The following is a 20,707-nucleotide window of genomic DNA, read 5'->3' as shown; positions in this document are numbered from 1 at the left end:
TGTGTGGTCAGGACAAATATCATTTTCTCATCAGGATTCTCTACGTTGATTTTTGTAAATGGTCAAGAAAAACAACTCAAGATGCAATCTAAGCATGTTGTTCTTGCTTATGGTTTCATAATTATGCATTGTATTAATGCTTATCAGATAATACTATAAACAACAAAAACTTGAATTTTATCCCTAATGAGGCAACATGCTAGTTTTGCCAATTAGAGTTCCTCTATCCTTTCATAATGTATTGTTTGCAGTGTCTCTTTTACCTGACTATTCATAAAATCAGGAATTACCAAATCTTGAGAAAAGTGAACCAACTTTTGATATGTATATTTATATCTACAAAACAAAATTCCTTCTGGACATTAAATCAGTATAGCTCTACAGTTCTTAGCATTGTATATTTGATGTAACAGTATCAATCCCACCCTTACGCCCCAGAAAGGAGATGGAGAGAGTATATGTCAAGTTTGTCAATCACATGAAGAAATGGACATCTCACATAACGGAAGACATCCACAGCAACAACCAACAGGCAGAAAACATTCACTTTATTGAGATCGAAAATGAAAACATTGCACAACATGCACAGATGCAAAATCAAAAGCAGATATAGAAAATCAAAGATAGAATAAGACATTGAGTAAACATAGCACTGAGACACAATAACATGGTGCTAAGTGTAGATCTAAAATTTATGGTCCACTATAATCTCAGAACTATTACAGTGTACTACTGCACATTAATCCTCGAGAGAAAGAGCAATTGCATTGCAATATAGACTTAAGTGTAAACTCCTTAAGAGTAGACTACTTTTGCATCAGCAGATGTGTCACTGACTAGCTAGGAGTTGGAGAGAAAGAGCTGCTCAGACTGAATGCCTTGCCTGCATCTCCAGAACAATTATAGTATATCCAGACACCATGATTCAGCAGTATTCCTTTAAAAATGGCTGCTGCCAGTGAATTGTTCTCCACAGTAGCTGTAAGGTTGTCATGGAAAAGTAAATATACGTTTTCAGAAGCAATGACCTACTTCTCACAAAGAACTATTTTGCTGTGCAGAGTGGTAGCAAAAGGGTGGAGAGGAGAAATTGAGTGTCCTGAGAGTTTCCGTGTACAGCAACGGAATTTCTTATCGACTCACATTCAACTTATGTCTAACACTAACCTTAACCAATACACCAAAATGACCATCCAAAATGTAAAAAATTCCACCGCTGTACTAGGAAACACAAAATAGTGCCCCCAGACACTCCCTGTTAAACATTCATGTTGCAAAGTGCCCTTTACCATTTACCAAAGCTGAGACAGCTTCCAGATGGTCATGACAGCATTGCAAACTCTGCTTTTAGTTATCAGTAACTAAAACAGTAGCCTTTCAAACCTGCATATTCTGACGTGATATTATTTTATTGTGTTTATAAGGCACTTTGTGTGTACGTGGAAAAATTATTACTTAAACTCTATATTTTATATTTTCACTCCTCTCCTCAATTGTATGTTGTTGAAGACCTATGTCCAGTCATATACAATTTAGGGTTTATTAATAATTGTAAATTGTAAATCAGAAATACCACTTATTCTGGTTAACTGTATATTTAGAATGGTAATTCACATTTATGAATTAGAAAACATTCTTCGACCACTCTCGCCCTGCCAGTAAGTTTATGAATAACTGCTCTCAGCTTTATTCAACCAATTACATGCCCCAACCTTTTGTATTACATTACAGAGTTATTTTGGGTAGAATTTTGGCTTTTTTCTGCCATCACAGTGACATATCTAATAGGCAGTGCACTGAACTTGCAAAGAGGTGTGGACAGTTAGGGAAAGTGTAAAATATGGAACGTTTAATTAACTTGTAGATTTTCATAGGCTGTCCACTTGGGTTATCACTGTGAATAAGGCTGCAGTAATATGGACAAAATTTATGAATGAGACTGTGTGAACTGTAGTTCTGTTACCACTGAGTTAGTTAAGTTGAGAGCTGAGCTGAGTATCAATAAGAGCAACCTTTTAACTATAAAGAAAGTTAAACTATAGTAAAATAAAACAAAGACACATGCTAATGACAACAAAGAATAAACATGGATACAAGTAATTAATGACATACATAAACTCAAGACAAGAGTATTATGTATTGGTGAGCAAGACATGGAAAGAAAGAGAATAGCATGCAAACATTATATAGTGTGAGAGGAAAATAGAAGAGTAATAAAATAGAGCAATCAACAACCAACAACAATTATCTGGAGTGCTGATGATTGAAAAAGAACCAATCGATGCAGAAAGTCAGTAAGAACACTCAGCATTAGCATGCATGACAAGCAGGTCCAGAGAGCCGAGTTGCTGCGACAGTCTCAGGCTCCATTTACCTTCACTGTCAGACATGGCCCCCTGCAAGTCATCCATGATGAAAGCGATGTCTCGGTCATAGCCCCGCGTCCGAGATTCCTCCCTCATATGTTGCTGTACCTCTGGCAGGGAATGACTAGATCCAAACTGGTCCCTGGAGTCGGCAGAGATGGGAGGGAGAGGCCCAGCTGAGGCTCTAGCCATGCCCATAGGTTGCCCCACCGGGCTCAAAGGACTCTCCTCCTCAGAGTTCTGAGCCACAATGGGGATACGACCCCGGCTCTGGCTAATGGGTAGACTGGTTGGTTTGGTTCTGGCTACCCCAGGGGCAAATGCTGCATCCAAGACCTCTCCCTCTGTTTTCAGTCTAAGCGAGGAGCTGGACAGGTCTCGTTTCATGGATAGATCCAAGCCATAGACAGATGAAGGGCGGGAGGAGGGGCGTGATGAGGGTCGGGAGCGACTGCCACTGGGGTATGTGCCATCATCTTGGACAGAAGACCTAATAGTGGGCCCCAGACCAAGGGTGTGGCCCAGATTGAGAGATCCAGCCAGGCTGGCCCCCAGGGAAGAGCCAAGATATTTTTGCTGCTCAGATAAGTTTTTCCTAAGCCCAAAGGTGATCTCATCCTGCAGCAATCTGGCCCGGGCAGCCAGATTGGTCACAGAGGAGGCTCCAGAGCCCATGTAGCTGCCAAAGTCAGGTTCCAGATCCCTGCTCTCCTGGATTGGGGAGAATTTAGTGATTGCCTTAGGGTCTATGAGGGCCTTCTTGTTCTTCACCTGTTTCTGGTAAAGCACAGCTGCAGGGAGTTGCTTTGCAGCCTGTTTTTCAAGGGTTAGCCTGCCAATGCTGTATTTTTCACCTTTGGGGAAATGACGAAAGCTGGTGTCACTGGGGAGATACTGGGACATGCCCAGGCCTGTAAGGTGTTCTAGTCCATCAGTTCCACGCCTGAACTCCTGCTTGATCTGCTGCTTAAGTAGTTTCAGCTCATAGGGCTCCTCCATGGTGTCATCTTCTCCTTTACCATAACCCTGCAGTCGAGATGAGCCCAAAAAGTCTGCCACCTGAAAGGCAAAAATAAATTGATTTAAATTAGTAACTGTTTTCAAAACAACAAAAATCATAACCAACAATAATTAACCACTCTTATTGTTTGTTTTACACATATTTCAACAATAAGCAGTTTATGACATGTATAGTCAATTTACATTAAGAATAAAGATAGAAAGTGAAAAAAAGAAGAAAAATATGTATACAGTATTTACCTCAGCGGTGCGCCTGACCTCTGCTGCCCTGAGCAGTCTATCTGCCTTGGACAACTCCTTATCAGGCAGGTTGAACCCAGAGCCCAGGCCTGTAGTACCCAGCCCTGCAGAGCCCTTAGTAAGCTCCCCTATGTCCTCAATCAGCACATAGTTCCTGGCATTGTGGTGATCAATATCAGCGTAGAAGGACTCAGCAGAGATGCTTGACATCGGACTAGAGGCCATGCTCCTCTCCTCTAGCCCTAGTCTCAAGTCCAAGTTGCCATACTTGCCCCCTAGGTGGGCCACCCCATAGCCACTTTCTGTTGAAGTTGGTACAATGAGCAGAGGCTGGTTTCGTATGACTTCATAGTTTGTGGTGATCTTCGGCTCCAGGTCAGACAGAGTCGTCTGTCGTTGCTTTCCTTGTTGTAACAGCAGAGCATGTTGGTAGCTGCTAGGCTGAGCCTGGGCATGGGAGAGGGAGAGGGTTGGAACATTCTGATAAGGAGAGACTTGTTGGTGGTAGAGTGACTGCTGCTGGTATAGGCCCTGCTGGGAGAAGTGGCTGGTGGTTTGGGTCTGTGGGACAAACTGGGAATAGTGGGAGTAGGGACTTGTTAATGTGTTGTACTGGGAGTCAGCCTCCGTCTGTGGAGGGATGAATTGGTCAAACTCAGACTGTGGAGCTGTCCGAGGCCTCTCCAGACCTTCACCCCTGGCCTCTCTGATGTTACTGACCTCACTGTCAGACATATAGTCTCTCTCCTCAGCCACTCCCTGGAGATAGGCCCTCTCTCGCTTCTCTCTCTCTTTCAGCAAGGCTTCCTTGCGCCGGTTGATACCCATCTCCAAGTATCTACAGTAATGAGCAAAAAGGATGCATATGTTTTATGATTTAAATACTAATGATTCTATTAACTTAACAACCAAAAAGGCAAATGATGTTCCGGGTGCTCACACAGTACTACCTTTTACTATGTGTGAGTATGGAGAGGTCTCACTGAGTGATGTCGTGGCAGCCATTTAGCCCATAAGCTATCAGAGTGGAAAGGTGAGAGGTGAATCATGCAGATGAATTAGGAATTATGATTGTTTGACAGGGAAGATTCAATAACATGGACTTTGAGCCATTAAAGCGTATATGTATCTGTTAATGAATTGATGTCATTGGTCTGGATAAGTTTGAGCCTGTATCCTATATTCTGTGTATGTTAAAACTTACCGCAGCTTGGCATCTATCTCCTTCTCCTCTTCATCCAATTCAGCCTGTTTTTTGCGAAGCTTAGAGGATTCTCTCTCTACCAGATCTAGCTCCTTGTCAATGTCCTGCAGAATCTTGGCACGGGCCATCGTTGTATTGCGGGCAAGACGACGGCGAGCAGAATTGGTGCTGTAGCCTGACCGACCTGTCAGAGAGTCATCCTCAGGAGGTGGGTCTGGTAAAGTCCGCTTTACTTTCTTACCCGTGCCAGAGGGAGAGCCACGTCCCTAGAATATAGTACAAAATTATGGGAAAGTGTAAATCATTAAGTGAAGATTAAACATTTATAAGATTAAACACACAATGAAATTTACATACAATTCCCTAATCATGTTGAGGACTCAGTGAAATTTATGTTAATTTATTCTTTTCTATAGAAGCTATTTTCATCATTCAGAAAAAAAAACTGTGTGTTGGTTTGTATTTTTGCAGTCTATATTTTGCATTGACTTACAGAGTAGCTGTCGGCGTGATATCCACCCATCCTGTCTTCAGTGGTAGGACTGAGGGATTTGGGGTCAGATAGAGACTTCTGGCCTGCCTTTAGCGTCCGAGGGCCAGAGGAAAATCTGTTTGGATCAGCCGTCAGCATCCTCTGACCTCCCACTGATTTCTCAGGAGACCGGGGAGAGACTGGAGAGTAGATAACTTTAGATTTAGAAGGGACATCTGCTGTCAGGTGTGTGCTATAACCCACCTCAATGGGTGTGTGCCTCCTGTCTGAGTCTGTCTGACAGCTCAGGCTGCCTCCTCTCTGGGAATTCTCTGGGGCTGAGATATGCTTCACAATTTCCACTTTGGTGTCCATCTGCACATTAGGTCGTTTGATAGTTCCAGAGTGATCAGTCTGGACAGAGATCTCTGCTACAGTCTGGATAGCAATGCTAGAAACCTTGGAGCTGTGTTTCCCATCACTGCTATGTTTTCGAGAGCGGCGTCTAGCCCTTGTGGGTGCATCCCACTCATCCTGGTCCTCATCATCAGACTGAGCACAGCTATCAGCATTCCTCTTGCTTCTCTTTCTCCGTCCCACATACTGCTTATCTGTTGAGTCTTCATCATCTGTCTGCACCCCACTATCAATTATCTTCTTCCCTGTGTCCTGATCAGCTTGGTTAGATACAAATGGAAGCTTCTTAGCCAACTGAAGCTGATCCTGACCTACTTCTAACTGGATCCCAATGGAAGGAGTTGTAGATTCATCCTTAACAGGCCAGTACTGGCCACTATCCCCTACCCCTGCATATTTGGCATCTAAGAGATTCCCTGTAGTACCAGTGCTACCATAGTGTTCATCTAGTTGGCGCTGGAGTTGCAGTTGGAGCTGTTGAATCTGTTCCAGTTGTTCTTTCTGCTGGGCATAGGTCTCCTGTTGGGCCACCATGTGGGCATGGTGCTCCTCCTCTTGCTGCAGGAGGAGCTGTTGTTTAAGGGCCTGGAGCTCCTCAAGCTCCCTTTGTACCATCAGCTGCTCTTGTTCACGGTAACGCTGGATCTCCTGCCTTTCCCACTCAAGCTCTTCAGCAAGACACAACTGCTTAAGCTTCTCCAGCTCCAGGAACTCCCTCTCCATCTGATATTGAGCCATCTTAGTGTTATCTAAACCAGGGAATATAGGGGAGGAAGCTAGAGCATCTAGAGAGGCAGCAATTGCTTCCAGGGTGGTGTCTGAGTACATGTCAGGGTAGCCTGTTATGATGTCTGCCAAAGCTGTGGGAAGAATCTCCTTAGGCAGCCCTGTGTCAAAAGGAATAATATGACCTGGACTTGTTGTGGGAATGAAACCATACGGGTGTGGCAATGTCTGATTTTGGACCATTGTTGTTGGTGGTAAGGTGGTGCTAAAAATCGATCCTGGCTGAGTGGTAATAGCGTACGTTGATGGCACCGGGGCTGTTACAGAGGAGTACACTATTCCATCTGAAGTTTTTAGGACACTATTTACACCAAACCCTGCTGCAGGAGCCTGGGAGTATGGAGCAGTAGTCATCCCAGCGTAGGCTCCAGTGCCTTTGCTTGTGTAGTCTAGAGCTTTACCTGCCAGAAGAAGTCCGAAGTATTGGTTTTAGTTGATAAATATATGACGGTATGAAATATATCTATACATATAAGTCAAAGTAAAGGTCATGCGCTTTGCATTTAAAAAGAAATCCATTATACATGCATATCTGCAGTCATTTTGGCTAGCATGATGCATAACCAAAATATTGAGGAAGAACACGCAGGCACACACATGCATCTGTATGAAAACAAAAGAGAGAGAAAGGAAAAAATAGGCACATTAATAAATGAAAACATGCAAATTTATAAATTAAATATTTAAAAACAAACAAACAAACAAATTATGCTACAGAGGATTTAAACTTTTTGTGATTATTGAACGTAAAGGGGGGGGAAAAACAAAATAAACAAAAAAAAAATCAGAAAGTAAAACATTCAACTGTCAATATTTAATTATCGCAGGAGTGGGAATGGAGTGGGCACTTAATGTAATAACATAATTCAAGGTTTAAAATCTCTCTATACAGTCCCATGAAGCAAGCACAAAGGTAATGCAAGCCAAATTCCATACAGACATACAGCAATTCTCCCATACTCACCAGCAGAAATACTGGCAGCAGTGAGGTCTATAGCTCCATCTGAAGATCCATTGAGGTAATCATACTCATTCTTCGGTTCATAGGGGAACAGTCCTGACTCTGTCAGGTTGGTCTCAGACAATGGGGCTGTGATACCATTCATGCCTTTGATACCATACACTCCAGCATTATTAAATTTGTAGTGGTCATCTCTATAGCTAAAGCTGTCAGGCTGGGTGGTGACTGGGGGCTGTGTTCTGCAGCTTCCTGTGAAAGGTAGCTTGTAGATGACATCACAGCAGACACTTCTCCTTCCAGCCGTCAAATCGACTGGAGTACCATCATCCTCCACCACAGTGGTCACCACTCCTGGACTTGTGCCGGACAAAGTTACCATAGCCCTCATTGGTCTATAGTTGGACAGATCCATGGCCCCCGTGGCCTCTAGTGAGAGGATGGGACTTCCATCAGTGATAGCTGCTGGGGCCAAAGTCACTGGTTGCTTACCTCCTGGGGAGGCGAGAGCTCCAAAAGAGAGATTCATGGGTATGTCCTGAGCAGTGGATGCTAAAGCACTGACTGCAGGCTGGGAATTGACCGGCCTGTATACAATCTGTGCTAGAGGTTCAAATGGTTTGTATGTGGTGAGAGGCAGAGGCAATGAGGTGACATGGCCCTGCAAATCTAGAGGCTTTTCTGCTAGAGTGTTGTTGTATGAAGCAATGGTGGCTGTGCAGGTGACTATTGTGATACTGTCAGTGACAACAGACAGTGTGCTGGCAGGCGTGACTTCTGCACTGAGGTTTACTATTTCAGGCTGCACTGCTGTGATTTGCCGTCCACTAGAATCACCAGATAGAGACTGCCGACATGACTCAGGGGGTGTCAAGTCCATGCCTTGGTCAGTCATTTTTACACCAACCTTCATTGTTCGTAAATCAATAACATCACCTGGGTAGATTACCTTCCCATTCTGTTTTGGAAGGGGTTGAACTTTAGCAATGTCTGGTTGTATAGTGATTGCTACACTAGGTGAAGGAACCTGTGGTAGTCTTTCATGAACAACAGACACAGTGGTCCTCTGGACCTCAGTAGTGACCACCTGTGTAACCAAGCTTGGCATTGTTTCAGGAGGCTGACCTGAGGTGGAGATAGAAGAGGAGTACATGTGGCTCATACTGGAGACCACCTTCTCTGGTCCACGAATCTCCTGACTCTCAATTGACTCCTGCTGAATTTTTGTGATGGTAACTGGAGCCACAGGTACAGACTGTGGTATATCCTGGACAGTGGGAACGGGGGCAGTGGGTACAGAGGTCCTCCTGGTGTAGGCCTCAGTGGTTATTATTTCCAATGGGCTATCATACTCTGCTGAATAAGTTAGTACTTGTGGTTGTACTGCTAATGGTACAGATTCTCTTCTGTAGGGGACTTGGGCAGCATGAACTTCTATAGGGATTTCCTTTTCAGCTTGCATATGTACTACCTGTGCCACAGGAAGTGGCTGTTGCATGGTTATGGACTCCCTCCTGGTAGTAGCAAAGGCTTCAGTTGTAACAACTTGTGTGGGTGTTTCATACTGTGAGGGATGGATAAATATTTCACTGGCTGTGTTTGTTGGTTGCACTGTGGAAGATACAGATGTTCTCCTCCTAGTAGTGGTGGCCTCAGTGGTAACAACACCAACTGGCATCTCATATTGCGGTGGGAAAGCCACCACCTCAGCCACTGCCGGAGGCTGCATCACTCCTGATGGCACTGAAGCTCTTCTCATAATAGCTTCCTTTATTGTAACATCAGTGGTTGTTTCACGTTCAGGCTGCAATGAAATGACCTCCATTAGAGCTGCTGACTGTGGGATAACTGAGGGTAGAGATGCTCCACAGACCTGTGGAATGTAAGTAACAGTGGATGTTTCTGGTGGTACTTGCATTTGTGTTATTTCCATCACAACAGGTGATGCTACTTCAGCAACTGTAGGACTTGGCGTTATTTTAGCAACTGCAGGTACTGGTGTCACCCTAACTACTTCATGTATTGAGGTTACATCAGCAACTAAAGGTGGAGGATGAGCCACTGCTGGTACAGATGGCATTCTAACAACAGAATCATCAGTTGTAGGAGCCTCTGCAAGTATTTTATAATTTATAGGGAGGGTGACCATGTCAGCTGCAAAAGGTGGTTGCTGCATAGATGGCTGAATGACTTCAGGCAAAGCTTGTAGTGGCTGAACAGATTGTGGTACTGGTGGAATTTCAACAACAGTGTCAGCGTTGCTGAGCCTTGTAAGCCTCTCGTTCTCTAAAGAGAGGGTCACAACATCAACTATTGGAAGTGGCTGTTGTTCAAGAATGCACTGAGGCACTGGTGAGACACTAACTGCTTCAGCAGTAATACCTTCAGTAGGCATATCATGTTCTGCTTGTAACATTACTACTTCAGCTTCATTCTGTAGAGACAGGACAGTTGAAGAAACTGAAGCTGTCCTAACATGAGGAATTAGTGCCTCTGGAGGTACATCACGCTGCAGTGGTATGATAACTTCTGCCACAGAATATGGTTGTACAGTTTCAGTTGATATTGGGGGCTGAGAGACTGATATTTCAGCTGAAACCTCTTGTGCCATGACATCTGGCACTGTTTCTGGATGCTGAGTTACAGATGTTATAGGTTGTCTTCTAGTTGTGACTTGGACAGCAAGTGGTTGAATAGGAATCTCTGGCTCTCGAGGCATTGTGATTACTTCAGACATAGTTGGAGGTGGCTGGATGGCTGGCAGTGTTGGTTGTTGTTGAGCCACTGGAGGTACATATGGTTTCTTGATTGGAAGAGGTACACTATATGCCTGAATGTGGGTGTCCTGACTTGATGACACTGCCATGATGTCAGCCACAGACTGTGGCGGGTGCACTGCTGAAGCCATGTACTGGACTTGTGCTTGGGCTTTAGCATCAGTTGTCTCAGAGGGTGTTACTTGCTCTCTTGCCACAGTTGGAGCCACAGCTACTGGGGGTGGATGCCTAACAGTGGGGACTGATGCTCTCCTAACTGTAGCCTGAGCTGAGAATGCCTCAGTGGGTGTTTTCTGCTCTGAAGGTGTTATCCTTATTCCTGAAACCTTTGTGGATGGGATGGAGCCTCGTCTGACGGGTGCCTGGACTGTTATACCCTCTGTTGGTGAGCCAGGCTCAGATGGCAGGGTTATCACCACATAGGTTTGCAAACATTTTGCATGTCTAGGAGATAAAGGAGATTTCGGAGATGTCGCACTCATCTTAGACTCTACAGGTCGGGTCAAACTGAGTGATAGAGCATTTGGAGGTTCCCTGGTCCTCGGCAGTGTTGCAGCTTTGGGAACCACAGGAGGGGTAGGTGGTTTGACGCTTTCCCCTGGTTTGTGACTGAAAACCAGCCCAGCTGGAATGGATGCAGGCTTAGGTGGTATGGGTGGAGGAGGCTTGACCGCTTGACTGCAGCTGGTTGTTGAAACAAAAGCTTGTGCCACTGTTGCAGTAGCAACTGGGACAGCAGTGGGAACTGATGATAAAATGGAAACAGGTGGCTTAGAATGAATAGCCGGCTTCGGTAAAGTGGTGGGTGGAGGTAGAGGTGTATCTTCTACTGTGTCTGCAACTTTTGCCACCATCACTGGTTTAGGAGGAACTATGGGACCTGAAACTCTAACTGGAACTGCTGACACCATGGTGGATAGTGAGACTGTATCTGTGCTAGATACACCAGTGGCAGCAGTGGGAAAAGGAGAAACACTCACAACCACAGGGCCTGCAACCATTTGACTGACTTGTGTCAAAGGAACAGTGGGAGCTATTGACACTGTGCTAGCAATATCCTGTGTAGTCTGGCCAAGCACAGACATGTTTTCCACACTGGGCACTATGATGACAACATGTCCTTGTCTGGTTGGGGTCACCACTTGAGGTACGGCAGCATTATCACGTCGCAAGTCTTCCATTCGTGGCTGTATATCCACAACTACAGACTGCATTGGCTGGCCAGCCACTGTAGTTTCCATAGCTACGGTAGTGGCCACAGTAGGGGAAACATGTTGGACAGCTCTGATATGTGAGGGCTCTGTGTTACTGTCCGACAGAGAAACTGAAGTAGATCGAGGAGGAGGTGGTGGCGGGACTTTCTTTTTGACTACAGTAGTTGATGCTGAAGCTGGTGAAGGCACCTGGGCTACTTGAGCTGGAGCTGGGACCACTACTGGAGTTGGTGATGGAACAGCTGACTGAACAGGAGCTGAGTGTACACCTGTGGCCTGGGATTGAGCTGGGGTTGTTATGAAAGCAGAGACTGGTAGTGGGATTTGAGCTATGATAGGAGATGTAGTTGAAACCAGGTCAGGCATTTGAACTGTAACTGGACCAGGACATGGTGCTGTAGCAGCAGCAACAGCTTGGGTTGGTGTTGGAGCAACTGATGCTGCAACAGGTGTAGGTGTGACTGTGTGTTGAACAGAGACTACAACAGGTGCTGGACTTGGTGCTGAGACCTGCATAGAAGCTGGGGCCTCAGCAGACATTTGAGATGGAGATGACACCAAGTCTGGCATTTGAACCACAGTAGTTGCAGGGGAAGATATCTGTGCTGCATCTGGAGTTGGGGTTTCAGCTGTAGGGGCTTCCACTGGAGCTGGTACAGCTGCTTGATCTTTGTTTGGGTCAGACACAACATCTGGTATTGTGACTACAACTGTGGCAAGAGTAGGAGCACAGACTGAGCCCTCAGTAGGAGAAACACTTGCAATTGCTGCAATTGATGGCGGAGAGATGTCAGGTGGTGGTTGGGTTGTAGCTGAAGTTGGAGGTGTTGGTGTAGACAGTGGGGTTGAATCTGATGAAAGAGGTGTTTGAGCCTGGAAAGAAGAGGAAGATGTAGCATTGGAGGCTAAACTGGAATCTGGAGTTGCTGGTGAAGTTGGAGGGGATACTGGTGATACTGGAGGAGGAGTAGTGGTTAGTTCTGGTGCTGAAATTGGGGTAGGAATAGGTTTCGGTTCTGGAACTTCACACACCACACTAATAGGCTCCATATCAGCAGTTTCAGACAATGGCGGACTAATGGAGGGCTCCTCCTTAGTCTCAGAATCATCACTAGGTGTAATGTCAGAGGAAACACCAACACCATACTCCTCTGCAAGACTGTCATCCTCTTCCTCCCCTGATGAACACTGGGTAATCTTGAGGTCTGGTATAGGGAACAGTGCCCTTCTGAGTGAAGGATCTTGAGGAACCATTGGCCTAACAAAACCTATAGATCCACTTGGAGTGCTAGGAACAACAGCTACTTCAGGACGCTTAGGAGGTTCAGAGGGACGTGGTGGAGCTGGCCTTTTCTTTTTCTTCATTGGCACTTCACTTGAAATTTCAGTGCCTGGCACAGACTTCCCAGTTTCTGCAGTGACAGATACCTCTTCTGTAGGCATGGTTACTACACAAATTTCAGTGACTGAGGATGGCAGAGCAACTACAGCCCCTAATTGTGAAGATTCCATGGCAGTTTGGGCCTGCTGAAACTCTTGCTCTATCATCATTAGTTCTCTCTTCTTCTGCATCATCTCCTCATAAACCTCCTCAGGAGATCTGAGTTTTTTCATGGATTCGGAGCCAGTGTCCCTACAGGGTTCAACAGGTTCAGCTTCACTTATCTTAATTTCAGGCTCCTCAACCAAGGACTCATAAAGATAGTCTTCTATTGCCATTCCTCCGTACAGGGGCTCAATATCAGGGGGACTCTCTCCTGGTATAGCTTTAGTCTTCTGAATAATCGCCTCATATGCTTCATCAGCACTCTTCAAAGACTTTGTCACAGTATTTGTCACCTCAAATGGATCAGGTGGAGAGTAAGGTATCACTGTTGGTGAAGGCCTTCCTCCCTTCTGTACAGCTTGCCTAGACTCTGATTCTGATTCTATACTAGCAGAGTATTCTGAACCAGATGTTCTATTGACTTCCACCACCTTGGCCTGTCTCAGCTCCTCTGTTAGGAAAGCATCCTCAATTGGAGACAGATTACCAGGTGAGGGAAGTGGTTGGTCTTGTCTTGTCTGTGACACAGGTTCATCTTTGTCTCTCCTAGACTTCTTGGAGCTCCTTCTCTCTGACTGGTCACCATCTTTCAAAGCTTCTTGTTCTTTTAAGTCTTCCTCTCTCGTCTTCTCCTCCTCAGAGGAGTCTTCAATGGTGGGGAGTGATTGGCCTGGCTGCCTGTGCTTAGCTTTGCGATGCTGTTTCTCTGTTTGTTTCTTGTGACTGGGGCTACTATCACTATCCTCCTCCAAAGATGAGGCTGATGTGGGTGAAGATCCTGCAGTGAAACTAGATGCCTGAACACTAGATGATCCCTTTGACAGAGATTCAGTCATGCTTTCTACATCTTCATCAGTGCTTTGTCTCTGTCTCATGGCTGGAATAGCTTTTTTGAAAACAGTGGTGGTCACAGTTTCAGGAGCATCTTCAGTGGCTGTAGTCTTTGGGAGTGATTCTCTCCTGGCTGGACTGTCTTCATTATCAGTGCCACCTTTTCCAAACAGTGGCTGAGCTGTCGTCAAAACATTATCCAACTCAGCCTCTTTTATTCCTTCCTCATATGTCAATTTTTTCTCTTTTTCATCTTCTGAGAGTGACATTTCCTCTTCACCCCCCATGCCCATGATTTGTTTGCGGATGAACTCTTCATCTTCCATAGAGGAGTCAGCACTTTCAGTTTTGATGTCCTCACTGCTAGATGAGATGGTGCTCACCTTCAGCTTCCTCCTTTGAACCTGAGGTGAGGGTGTGAGCTCACTTTCACTGCTCTCTTCCATTGCTTGGAAACTCAGTCGCCTCCTCTCAGCTTTAGCCCCATCTTTCACTGGCATGGATGAATCTATTGTTTTATCTGTCATAGTAGTATCACTAGCTTTCTCAACATCCTGAGATTTTTGTGATATGGGTAAAATCTGGGGTTGATCCTTATTATTACACTCTTGTGCCACGGCTTTAGCCTCAAAGGCTGTCAGAGAAACAGCTGTGTTCTCCAGTTTGGCTTGTTGACTTTCTGTGACCTTGGTAGCAGGGAGGGATGCTTTCCTCTCTTTTGCAGGCTCCATGTCAGTTTTATCATCTTCCTACAAGAGAGTAGAAAAAAGGCAACATTAAAGCTGTTGTCCCTCATGAATGTTGCAAGCAATAGTAAATGTACATGGCAGTTTATTTTGACCTGGATAAGTGGCTTGCCCCTTTGGCCATTCACAATGTTTTTGAAAATGCTGGAATGAAGTGGGGTGAGACATCATTTTCCAAGATTTCATCAATGACAGATCAGTGGTATCTTAAATATTGCTTAGACACATGGATGGGCAAACAAAAGAAGTAGCTTCCCCTATGAGATGCCTCATTCCCCCAAGTTTGTCCAATTAAAATCCAATTAGTGGTGTCTGAGATATTATGCCTGATAAATGGTTAACAAGCACAAAATGTAACACCATCTTGGCTTAGTCATTGTAATATTGAAAATGTCAGAATAGAATGGCAAGAGGTTAAGAGACCAATTAACTAGGGTGTAATCTGTAAGAACCCACTGTCATGTAATAATATGCAATTAAAAAATATAAAACATTTATACATAAAACAGCACACTTAAATGCTGAACTACTTATCTGAAGCCTTCTTGCAAACATGATTTAATTGTAGCACATGCATGTAAGATAGAGTCCACATTAAATGGACAGAAAACAAGAATATAAATGAGCAAAAAACTCAACTAACCACAAACTACTGAATGTCATGACCATGTGTATGCATGTGCAAGTAATTACTAATTTATCTCATCAATAAATTAGTAATTACTTACTAGTTAGGCCTAGTGAGTAAACAGTGAAACAGTTTAGCTGGGTAGCTAGCTCCCAGCATGTTATTTGATGTAGTTGTCTTCGGTCTGTTCTCAAAAATTATTCCAGACAGTTCCAGTTTCTGGAACAGCTGGAGTAGAATAGCTAACCACCAAAGAAATTTACTATGTTGTCATGCATGGAACCTAAGTACAATCATCTGTCTAGCCATTTAATGTCTAGATGTCAACTATAGCATTAGGTCTATCATTTCTTTAATATGTGAATTGGGATTCTGTGTGAATGCTCATGCTGAATCAGTACTATTACAGAGTGGTAATAGACATATACATCCAAAACAAATTTAAGTAAATGAAATACTGTTTCAACTGTAATGTATGCCTTGCACATTTGAATTCAAATAACCATCTTTGCAATGTCAAAAGATGTATTCATTGACAAGTGCCTTGAGCCATGCTTTCACAGACTGCTGATTCTCACATTCTTATTTTATTGCTAATGGACAGTAATTTTGGTGTCTCTCAGGAGAAAAGTTACCAGGTCACAAACCTGGCAAACAAAACTCTGTGGGAATTCCCAAACTAAGTTCTATAGTCTGCATCCATAAACCCAAACCAGCTTTTGATCAAATGTCTCTTTCTAAAAAGGGCTCACCCTGACTAGATTTTTTTTTTTTTTTTTTTTTTTCTGATTTAGTGTATTTTTCATTTTAGGCAGGGTATGCTAACTGTTTGTAAGAGAAAGCATCAGAGCATCACATACAATTTACATTGTGTAATGAATTAGAAGACGCTAACGATTTCATCACATAGTATACACAGTGGATAAGGTGTATAGTCAAAACATTCACTTGTAGTGTGATTAAGAATTAAATGTTGAACTACTTAAAAGTCATTTTGTTATATAAATTATGATCAGAACAGTACATTCCTGAATTGTCAATACTGAAGTTAGTGATCTGTTTTGTTTAATTTTTAAGCTATTATACTCAATGATTTGTAATGTAGTGAGGATATAGCCAAGAGATGAGCAATAATCACAGAGTGACTTAATGTAAGTTATAATGCTATCAAGTTAGAAATTATTAATACTCAAAGTTTTTGCGTTATTATAGATATGTTGTTCTTACTTTTATGACGATCTTCTTAGTGGTTATTGGTTGTGGCTGTGGAGATGAGGTGTCTTCGACATTTTTAATCAACATAGCTGCCACTTCCTTTCTATCAGCTGCTATGACTTGTGGTGTGGCTGGCTCTAGATCCACCACTGGCTGTGGTTTCGGTGGCTTTTGCTTCACCTCAAGTGGCTTTTGTAATTCTTTTGTTGACTCTGTCAGTTTGATGTGGTCTTCGGACTGTACTTCCTTAGCAAGTATCCCTGGGGCAGAGAATTCTGCCGTAGCTTGAGAAGGCTTCAAATCAGTCTCTGAAGAAACTCCAGCAGTTGCTGCCTCTGCAGTGATTGGGGGAGCTACATCCTCTTCAGCCTGGGCTTTTGGTAACTCAGGCTTGGGCTCTTCAGCTTTAGGAACCTCTGTCACATGCAGCTCCGTTTTAACTGCCAGTTCTTTATCCTCTACTGTCACTGACTTGAGGACATCTGCCTTTGGGACTTCAATGTTTGATGTCTCTGTCTCTTGCATAGGTGCCATGGCAAATGTATTGGGTTTGGCTGAGAATGCTGCTGATGGAGCTATGGGTTCCATTTTTGAGGGTGCATGTTTGGGCTCTGCCATTTGGAGTGAATTTATGGGTTCTGTCTTGGTGGGGGCAGGTGTGGTCTCTGTCATTGGGGGCAGAGCTGTGGGTTCTGCCTTGGTGGGGGCAGGCGTGGTCTCTGTCTTTGAGGGCGGAGCTATGGGCTCTGCCTTGGTGGGGGCAGGTGTGGTCTCTGTCTTTGGGGGTGGAGCTGTGGGCTCTGCCTTGGTGGGGGCAGGTGTGGTCTCTGTCTTTGGGGGCGAAGCTGTAGGTTCTGCCTTGGTGGGGCCAGGTGTGGTCTCTGCCTTTGTGGGTGCAGGTGTGGGCTGGGTTTCTGGCTTGGCAGGCATGACTGAAGGCTGGGACATTTTCCCTGAGTCTCCGAGTTGTCCCAACAAAGCCCTCTGTGTCTGGCAGTTCAGACAAAGCCATTCCTTCTGTAATCACATAAATATACAGCTGGTTAGGAATCACACTATACAAGGAATAATTAAAGAAAGAAAAAAAAAAGTAAAACAACATTCAGAACATCAGAACATATGAAGAAATTAGGTATTGCAGTGTGTAGTGAATAATAGGTGCTACAATTGTTTTACTCTAGAGGCCATCTAAGGCCATCATCCCCTGGTATAGACAACAAAGTCACTCTACAGTGCAATGCAGTCTGTTGCGCAGATTAATACCATAGCACTCAAAGTAACCCACATTTAATCTTCATCTAGTGATGTCCTTACTTGACAACAAATATCCAAAGCACTTACAAAACATCATACATATGTTCTATGTAATTATGCACTCCCCATTATAAACATGCTCACCGATATTAAGCTACAACTTATGACACTCGTGAGCAAGAAAAAAAATGCTTACCTTGCAAAAAAGCTTATCACATTTTAGAGCCAATGTTATTACTTTTAACATTTAATCCTCTGAAGAAACATTTCCTATTACATCTAAGCTCCATTTAGATTGGACAGTTCAGCACGAGGAAAAAAGCGTTGTCTGTCAACAGATAAAGCAGTGAGCCTGTAGCATCTTAGCAGACCAAATCACAGCAATGCGCCTGCCTCTGCAGAGCTGGGGAGAGGACTTTGAATACACTGGGCAGAGGAGGAGATTACATTGCACACATACACCGTTTACTGAATAGCGCCAACTTTCAATTGCTGTGCATGTGAGATGTTAACATCTACACACATTTTTGCCACTCATGGAAGCATGTGGGCAACATGTGCATACTTAAATGTTCACTTTATACACAGGACAAGTATCTATGTGTCACTGCACACACACACGCGCGTGTGCGCACACACACATACACACACGGGCACACGCTCATAGACCACTTTTCTCTTTGAGATTAGTGCTGGTCCAGAATCCATTGACGTAAATGAATAATATTTCATGCACACGTGCTGACTAGGGCTTTAGTGAGTGATGTAATCTACCCTCTGTCATACCATGGCTTTGGCCTGCACTTACAGTCCAGCTGTGCTGGGGATCTTGTTTGCATTCTCAGAAACAAGCTTTAAATATCCACACTCACATGTCATGTCATGACAGCACAACTAAACAGGAAGACCAGCACAAAGGGGACATCTGCACATACACTGTCAAAACATATATGCAAAGCAACAACATTATTTGTTGTCAAAGATGACTTACCAAAATATTTCTCTCCTACCAATGATTGATTTCTTTTCTCAAACCTTTTTTGGGTTAATTGCATCACAGAGGTGTAGCTAACAAAATATTCTAATTACACTAAATTAGATATATAGATTAAATATTTTGGAGAGCAAAACAAACCATTCCAACAAAGGCCATCACAATAAAAACAGAATGATTTGAAATGGTTTAAGTGCTGTTGTTAGAGAATGAAAATATCTCCTTTCATGCTATCCTAAGATTGTGGAAAACAGCAACACCTCAAGACAATAGCCCAGTTAACTCAATTGCTATTGAAAGGATTTGACCACTGATGTATATTTAACAGAATGCAAATAGAATGCAAATTACTAAAACAAATGAAAACAAATAATATTACAGAATGAATGTACAAATTATCACTTCATTCATGAAAGATTACAAATGAAGTCATAATTGTCAGAAACATTTCTCAACCTACCAGACTAAACTGATACTGATGTTTCCAACTTTGACTACAATTTAGATAAATTCTAGTATTTTTGTTGGGCTTGGTTCAGTCAGTAATCTCATAATCTTGAGATTACTTCCTGGTAATAATGAACAGACCGTTAACAACATAGCACATAATGCTCATAACATTCATGTGTCAACTATTTAATCATACAAGCATCAGTTTTGTGTGAAAACAGGCTCTGCTTCACTGAGACTGACTGCGAGTTGGAGAAACATCAAACTGTAAGCACACAAAAAAGTCTGTTACTCTCTCAGTCAACCCTGCTGTAGGAGGCCTGAAACCCAATAAATCTATGGTTCAATATTACCATAATATAGATTACAGTGTAACCCTAACTAACTAATAAAACAGTGCTACAGACTTTGTGAAATGGTTACTGGATGAAACTGTCAGCCCCTGCCTTAAACATCTGTCAGTGGTACAGATCCACCACATCCTTCACCTCCTGCTCTTCTGACATTCATAAAGGATGTAATCACAGCTAACCAGAAATGCTCCTGTCTCATACATATGCTAATCAGCAAAGTCTTGTCACTATTGAGGGCAATCAGGCAATTAATTGGTAATCAGAAACTTCAGTAAAGCACTTCATGTTTTCCTGATCACCTTATACAGCCAACACAATGGCCTTATCAGCGGCCTCTCACGTGCACTGATAGATGTCAGCCCTGTAGCCCTGATGATAAATGGATTAATGCCAGTGTATTTCCAGGTTGGATTAAAAGCTGTTTCAAAATCTGTTATGTCTTATTTGTTGAAACATGATACATTCATATCCATACTATGTGAAAATACTATATTAATTAAGAAAACAAAATATCAGTCAATCATTGCTTCCATAATAGATTACAGTGGAATTAGACACTAAATCAATTCTCAAAGGCACTACTGTGTAAATAACCATATCATAAATACAGTAGGATCTCACAGTCCTAAAATGTCTATCATCACCATACCACCAACCAGCAGCTTCATAGCCCTTGCTATTTACATGAAGTAGCGGTTAACCAGAATGCTCTTTCATTTTTAGCCTATGAGCATAATCACCTACAGAGTTATGCTGGTGCTATAATGACAAACAAGTAGAAAGGAGCCTGCCTCTTAGTCTTGTCCAGCTTTGTGCCTGCCTCCATCTGCTTTCTGAATGCCTAGCTCCTCCAACCATATGGTCTGACACTTTAACTTTTAGCTCATTATGTATGTAATGCAGTGAGAGTGAGTGAGACCTAATGTATGTATTACTTGTCAAGTCTTATGACTCTTCTGTGACATGCATTATATATGTGCTTGTACTATATTTTATGATGAAGTCTCTAGTAGAACTAGAAGAGTGAACTCAGTAGAGTGTAGATCCAGTCCTGTTGCTATAGGGTAGGGTCTCCAACCTCAGCATCCCAGTCAAAATGACTTAGAGGCAGAATCTTGGACTTAGACCAGTTAATGGAGTAGCCAGAAATCTTGCCAAAGCTGTTAATCAGATTGTGGACTGACAGGAGGGAGGCTGAAGGATTAGTTACATATACAGTAAGAAGAAGACATCAGC

At 43.4% G+C, this 20,707-nt stretch overlaps 1 protein-coding gene across 1 annotated transcript in view; it reads right to left on the bottom strand.

Moving 5' to 3' along the window:
• Positions 1–20,707, bottom strand: part of pclob (piccolo presynaptic cytomatrix protein b) — a 65,843-nt gene that overhangs the window by 27,583 nt on the left and 17,553 nt on the right. Inside the window, exons 7-12 of the mRNA XM_030053554.1 lie at positions 16,433–17,437; positions 7,470–14,580; positions 5,324–6,906; positions 4,831–5,096; positions 3,627–4,464; positions 2,375–3,425 (exon numbers count right to left, since the gene is read on the bottom strand). Coding sequence (XP_029909414.1) covers positions 2,375–3,425; positions 3,627–4,464; positions 4,831–5,096; positions 5,324–6,906; positions 7,470–14,580; positions 16,433–17,437 — 11,854 coding nt within the window. The remainder of the gene's footprint in view (positions 1–2,374; positions 3,426–3,626; positions 4,465–4,830; positions 5,097–5,323; positions 6,907–7,469; positions 14,581–16,432; positions 17,438–20,707) is intronic.

Source organism: Myripristis murdjan, chromosome 6 (assembly GCF_902150065.1).
Source record: "Myripristis murdjan chromosome 6, fMyrMur1.1, whole genome shotgun sequence".
Taxonomy (NCBI): Eukaryota; Metazoa; Chordata; class Actinopteri; order Holocentriformes; family Holocentridae; genus Myripristis; species Myripristis murdjan.
Note: the sequence above shows the minus strand (reverse complement) of the source record. Positions and strands in the feature narration are given on the sequence as shown.